General features: G+C 51.7%; 1 protein-coding gene across 1 annotated transcript in view; it reads right to left on the reverse strand.

The window, feature by feature from the left end:
• Positions 1 to 4004: 4004 nt before the first annotated feature.
• The window catches only part of LOC125519619, an 11335-nt gene continuing 8743 nt past the window's right edge, over positions 4005 to 6596 (reverse strand). The window contains exons 2-3 of the mRNA XM_048684363.1: positions 4149 to 4667; positions 4005 to 4056 (exon numbers count right to left, since the gene is read on the reverse strand). Of these exons, the coding sequence (XP_048540320.1) occupies positions 4005 to 4056; positions 4149 to 4667 (571 nt within the window). The remainder of the gene's footprint in view (positions 4057 to 4148; positions 4668 to 6596) is intronic.

Below are 6596 nucleotides of genomic sequence, written 5' to 3' on the forward strand. Positions count from 1 at the left end.
CCTCGCCTCGAGTTCCAACACCCAAAGCTCCAGATTTAGGCGCTTCAGACCTTCGACGATGTCCGGCTCCGACCTGCAAGGTCGGTGGATGCCTTCCGTCACGGAAGAAGACGTGCTAAAGCTGAGAGACACCAGGTATCTAACCGGCGAAATTTCGCATAGGCTGCCTGCCCAAGGGCAGGTTATTCCTACTCCCGAGCCTGGCGAGAGTGTGGTGTTCGTGTCTCACTTCCTTCGGGGTTTAGGCCTCCCGATGGACCCCTTCGTGAGGGGGCTCATGTTTTATTATGGGCTGGAATTCCACGACTTGGATCCGAAGTCCATCCTCCACATCTCATCGTTCATTGTCGTATGTGAAGCCTTCCTCCGCATTACCCCTCACTTCGGATTGTGGCTCAAGACCTTCAAAGTAGAGCCGAAGATGATCAAGGGGCAGCAGACAGAGTGCGGAGGGGCTGTTGTAAGCAAAAATGCTAACGCTCCATGGCCCGAGGGCTCTTTTCAAGAGGTGCTTGGTCTAGGGCAACAGGAGTGGTTGTACATCACCGCTCCCAGGGGCACCAAATGGGTGGCGCCACCTGCCTTCCGCCCAGGTCCTCCACAGCGGCTGGCGTCATGGGTCAACAAAGGGCTCGACTGGGGGCCGTCCAAGGACGTTCCTCTGCTGCAGGGCTGTATTCGAGACCTCCAAGAGAGAGAGATCAATCTAGTTGTAGTGGCGCAGGTCATGCTGATTCGGCGCCTTCTGCCCTGCAAACGTCGCCCCCTCCGCCTATGGGAATTTAACCCGGAGGGACCACGAGCTCTCCAACACTCCATGGGCGCAACGCCCGTGGAGATGTATAAACTGTTCTTTGGATCACAAGAGATGTGTCCGTAATGGACCGAGGACGCAGGTTTGAGCTGCAATCGCCCAGATACTCAAGTAAGTAGCCCCGTGCTTGGACACGCTATCCGTACATTTATCATAAACTTGCCCTTTAAAGAGTTGTCCCTTAAACATGAGTGGATAGCGAAAGCAAAACTAATAAGGTGTACGGCCCCCCTCCCTGAGACCATGCCGGATCCGGTGTTAACCAAGATGCTGGAGGCTGCGCCTTTGGAAGAGGGAAAAGGGGGGAACAGGGAAGCTACTGCCTCCGCGAAGGAGGCTTTCAAGGAAGGGGGGATCGAGGATCCCTCCCTCCAGGGGGAGAAGAGGACCGCTTCTGAGGATCCGGAAGCCAAGGCCTCAAAGCAGGGGAAGAAATCCTCACCAGAGGGTCTTGTGCCAGGAGAAGCCCCGGCCGCACTATTTCCCCAAGGGAATCAGCCCTCCAGCGAGCCATAAGTAGAAAGGGGAGTTTTGTAATAAGGGACATCCCTGTTTTTATTTCAGAAGATAACCAAAGTTTTACCTTGTAGTTCGGATCTCAGCCCTTCTCAGCAGAGCTCATCTTCGGGGGATCTTCGTCCGGAGATGATGGAGAGCGAAACGCCTCCATCTGCCGCACCGTCATGCGGGGCGGACGACCCTGAGGTGTCATCGTGGAGGGTTTACCCGAGTCCGGCAGGGCCGGGAGGTCCGACACCAGCTGGTGTTCGGTCGGAGGAGCTGAAGGATCTGCTCGGGCGAGCGTCTATCTCAGAAGATCACCATGCGTTAATGGGTACGGTGATTGAAAGGATTTCATCCGCTGAGAGTGGATTGCATGAAGCCGTCAGAAGTTTACTGATGGGGTTTGAGGTACGCGAAAATGATATACCTTCTGACAGTTTTGCATATAGAATGCGCCCTGTATAGATAGTAGCCCCTGAGACTCGGCACGTTGTCGAGAGTGATAGCGCACCGAGGATCATAATCTCAGTTTTAAGATGTCGCCTATCCTATATAGGTGGCGGAGCGTCCGGTGGCTAGCCGGACTGGTCAATTTGCCGAACTGATGCGGCAACTTGACGTGGCGGATGCAGACATCGCGCTTGTCAATAAGCGGCTTGACGAGTCACAAGGTATGCAACTTCTCCGCGGACACCTGGTAAGGGAGCTTGACGCCCATGCCTTACAACATGTGTGCTTTATGCAGATGGTGCCGCTGCTATGGAGAACCTTCGGGCGGAGCTAGCCTGAGTCAAGGAGCAAGCCAGAAAAAGTGATGCGGCTGCCTTGAGGGCGGCCGAGGAGCTAAGAGCCAAACAGGCTGCTCACTGCCGAAGCAGGGAGGAAATGGCCGAGATGCCCGGGAAGTTGAAGAATGCCACCGACCGCTACGAGTTTCTTGAAAAAGAACGCCGAGCGGAGCAAGAGGACCTGAAGAAGGCCACCGCCGAAGCCAAGGATGCCCGCTCCGCTATGTGAGCTATAAAGGAGGAGCTATGTCAAGCCGGGGATATCGCGGCTGGAAAGCCCTTTCTGCTGCGTAGGAAGTTCACGGATCCGAAGTATGCTTAGTTGGGCTAGCTTTAGTGTGCGAAGGATGCTTATCTGGATTTGGCGGCGAGTGCCGCAGACGCGGTCGCACACTTCCGAGGCCAAAAGGATCACGGAATGGAAGAGCTTTTTTGGTCGCAGTTCCATAGTCCAGAGCGTCCACTTCCATTAACTGATCGGTTAGTTAAATGGGCTGAGCTGAATAGGTTGTCCGGACTTGCCATGAAGGATGTCGTGACTCATTTGTGGCCGAAAGGGCCCGAGCCGAAGAGTTATTTTGGCTTGGTGCAGCAGTTCCTTGGTGCGGTGCCGCATATCAATGCAATGAAGCGGTCGGCATGCATAGAGGGTGCGCGGATGGCTCTTGCCCGTGTCAAAACATACTGGGTAGAAATGAAGGCCACCGACGTTGCAGCCCAGGATTCGGACAGAAGCCGAGTACCTGCCGAGCACTATTTTGAGGAAGTCTTGCAGGGCGCTCGTTTAATAGAGACGCAATGCTCGAAGGATATTATGTTCAAATGACATGTATGATTTGTGAAACAATGTTTCAATATAATATAAGGGCCTTTTATACTTGTGCGTTCAAGTATTGAAATACTTCCTGTGTGGCCGTTAATGTATATGTGTATATAACCTGAAAGATGGCAGTCTTCGGCTTCAGCCCCCACGCACATAGTGCGGGGGTGTTTGCAAAAAAAAGCGCATTTTCACACTTAATCCAACGTCTTGGTCCTGTGAAGGAGGTGATAGCGTAGCAAACTAGGCAACCGGACTATAATGCTTTATCACTTTCACTTAGCCATAGGAGTTCGATGGTGGGGCTACTATATAGCCCCTAGGGGCACCGCGCTCTCCGAATTCGGGGCGTGTATGTGCCTGACCGAGAAATGGTCCTTCTTAAAGCGGAGGAATTCTAAACATTCCAGTGGGTCATCGAGGGGTTGACCAGTCTCACGCTATATCATGACAGTCAGTTTTCGGCTTTCTCTAGTGAGGTGCCCACCCGGCCGAACCGGGGCACAATCGCAGTAGTTCTCCTGGTGCCGCGTTAGCCGATAGAGCGGAATGTAAGGCAACAAAACACAGGAGCCGGGCAAACCCAACATTTGACCAAAGACATGATTCGGAGCTGATGCATATAAGGCCTAACTCGAGATGCCGAACACTCCCTAAGGTATTCGGTCTTTATGAAAACGGGCAGAACAATGTCCTAAGCCCCTAGTGTCCAGGTACGCGCAAAAATTTCTGACACGGCCGATGCCAAAACGCCAGCCTCCTCCTCGGTTATAGCAAGAAACCGGGGGATGTGTATCAACAAGAGACAGTAAAAAAGGTTTACGCAGGGTCTTAATCTGACAAGAATCCTTGCAACGGGTCCCTACTGCACGTCTGCGCCTGTGTCTCCGTTGTGCCGTATCCTGGATGGGTGTAGCACGATGTTCATCTGTAAAAGAGAAGAACTTAGTTGGGAAAAAATAGATTGTGCAAAAAATGTATTTTAATATAAACAGAGTATGATTCAAAAAATGAATAAAATTGAGCTTTATTATCTCTTGTTGTACATGCGTGGAGCCCCTTGTAAGGGGGTACGCGGCTAGTAAGCCCCTTGTTTATTTATACCGGACTCGCCTAACCGTGTCCGGGGTCTGAAAGACCTGTTTAGGTGCTTTGATCAGCAAAGCCGGATTAGTGTGTGGCTGTCAAGGCAGTCTCACGTTCTTCCGTATTCGAGGAACACTCAAAGTTTCCCTTTAATGAGATGATGCCTCGTGGACCGGGCATTTTAAGTGTAAGAGATGCGTAATGCGGTATTGCGTTAAAGCGGGCGAAAGCTCCGCGTCCCAGTAGTGCTTGATAGCTACTTTTAAATGGGGCGATGTGGAAGACTAACTTTTCACGACGGAAGTTGTCGGATGAGCCGAACACAACTTCTAGTAGTAGAGAGCCCGTACAATGGGCATATGGGCCTGGCATCGCTCCTTTAAAGGAAGTGTTGCTATGGCAAATTTTGGTTGGGTCTATCCCCATTCTGCGGATTGTGTCCTGATATAGCAGGTTTAGATCACTGCCGCTGTCCATTAGGACTTGAGTAAATTGTAGTCCGTCGATTATAGGATCTAATATCAAGGCATCAGTCCATCCTGTAGTCCAGATACTTCTGGAGTAGTCCTGATGGTCGAAGGTGATTGGTTTTGACAACCAGTGTTCGGACTCCGCTGGGGTAGACCGTGCGGCGCGTATTTCAATGGGCGCCGCTCTATTTTTCCCCGTTGTCACTTGAAGCAAGTTTACTGTTTTGACCTCTTGTGGGAAATTCCTTTGTTTTCCGGTGCTCTGCTTGAGGGGTTCGTCATTGTCCTCACTTGGTGTGTCGAGCCCCTTGTGTTCGGCGTTAAGTCGGCCGGACTGTTTGAAGACCCAACAATCTCTGTGGGTATGGTTTGCAGGATTCCCGGGGGTACTGTGGATTTGGCATATCTTGTCCAAGATTTTGTTTAGGTTGGATAGCTCGTCGCTGTTGTCCTTAAGAGGCAGTTTTTTGTTGTTCTGCCGAGAGCTTTTGAATCCGGCTTTGACTGCCGTGCTCTTCGGACTATTTCCCTTACTCCGGCGCTGGTCCTTGCTGCGTCGTGGTTTCCCATTTCCATCCCTGACTTCGGACGTACTTGGGTCACTGGTACTGCATCTTGCCAGCCAACTATCCTCTCCCGCACAAAAGCGGGTCATGAGGCTTGTTAATGCGGCCATTGTTCTTGGCTTTTCCTGGCCGAGATGTCTGGCAAGCCATTCGTCTCGGACGTTATGTTTGAAAGCTGCTAAGGCTTCGGCGTCCGGACAGTCGACTATTTGGTTCTTTTTGGTGAGGAACCTATTCCAGAATTTGCAGGCTGACTCTCCGGGATGTTGAATTATGTTACTTAAATTGTCTGCATCCGGAGGGCGGACATAAGTCCCTTGAAAATTTGCCCGAAACGCGTCCTCGAGCTCTTCCCAACTTCCAATGGTATTTTCTGCGAGGCTTTTGAGCCAATGCCGGGCTGGACCTTTGAGCTTGAGGGGTAAGTATTTTATGGCGTGGAGATCATCTCCTCTAGCCATATGTATGTGTAGGATGTAATCCACAATCCAGACTCCAGGGTCTATTGTTCCATCGTATGCCTCTATGTTTACGGGCTTGAATCCCACTGGAAATTCATGATCCAGCACCTCATCGGTGAAACATAGGGGGTGTGCGGCACCCCTGTATTTGGGTGTGCCGTGATGTTCGTATACTCGACGTGTTGCATTGCTTTCTAGAGCTTGCTTTCTTGGCCCATAGATAGACCTAACTGGGCCATCCTTTTGGGGCGAATCCTTATGCGGATCGTGTGCCGGCTTATGTGCGGCACCATTTGCCGCTCTGTGTCTGTTGTGTGGTCGTCTATCTGACCGGGCAGCCTTTTTGTTCTTTGATTGTGGGGGCTCTACGGCCTCTTCGCCAAATTCGGGCAGTAGTTTGCGCTTCGGGTAGCTCTTTGTTTGGCGACTATCGCCATATTTGTCTGCGGTGTTGAGTACTTTGCTCCATCTCATTCTGAGTGCGTCTTCCACTGTTTTGAGCTTCCGTTTCTGCTTCTTCAGACTACGTGCAATGGCGACAAGCCTTTGGTGGAGGTTCTTCTGCTCCAACGATGTGTCCGGTGTGAGATCGTCCGGACTGTTATCTTCGCCGGTGACGGATTGTTTATCCAAGTTATCCTGTTCGGATGGTTGCTCGGGGGCTTGTTCGTTGTCCACCGGTTCGCCCTGCTCTATGGCTGGGTCTGTATGGGTGCTATCTTTGTCGAGGCGGGACTTTGAGCGGCACTTACGTCACCGTTTTGACTGCTTTTCGAGGGAATTATCCTTAGCGGCGTCCCGTTGTTCCTCGTTATCGCTTCATTTAGGTGTATCCACCATATATACACCGTGAGTTGAGGTGGCCTTTCAGTGCCCTGTAGGCGCTGGTTCTTGGTCGTCTCCGGCATTGTCATCCATACCGTCGATGTCTTCGGAGTCAACGTCGAGCATGTCGGTTAAATCATTGACAGTGGCTACCAAGTGGGTGGTGGGTGGGCGTTGAATTTCTTCGTCGTCCGCACCCCAACCTTCCTGACCATAGTCCGGCCAGGGCTCTCCTGATAAAGAGGGAGACTTTAGTGAATTC

The sequence above is a fragment of the Triticum urartu genome, chromosome 7, assembly GCF_003073215.2.
Source record: "Triticum urartu cultivar G1812 chromosome 7, Tu2.1, whole genome shotgun sequence".
In the NCBI taxonomy this organism is placed as follows: Eukaryota; Viridiplantae; Streptophyta; class Magnoliopsida; order Poales; family Poaceae; genus Triticum; species Triticum urartu.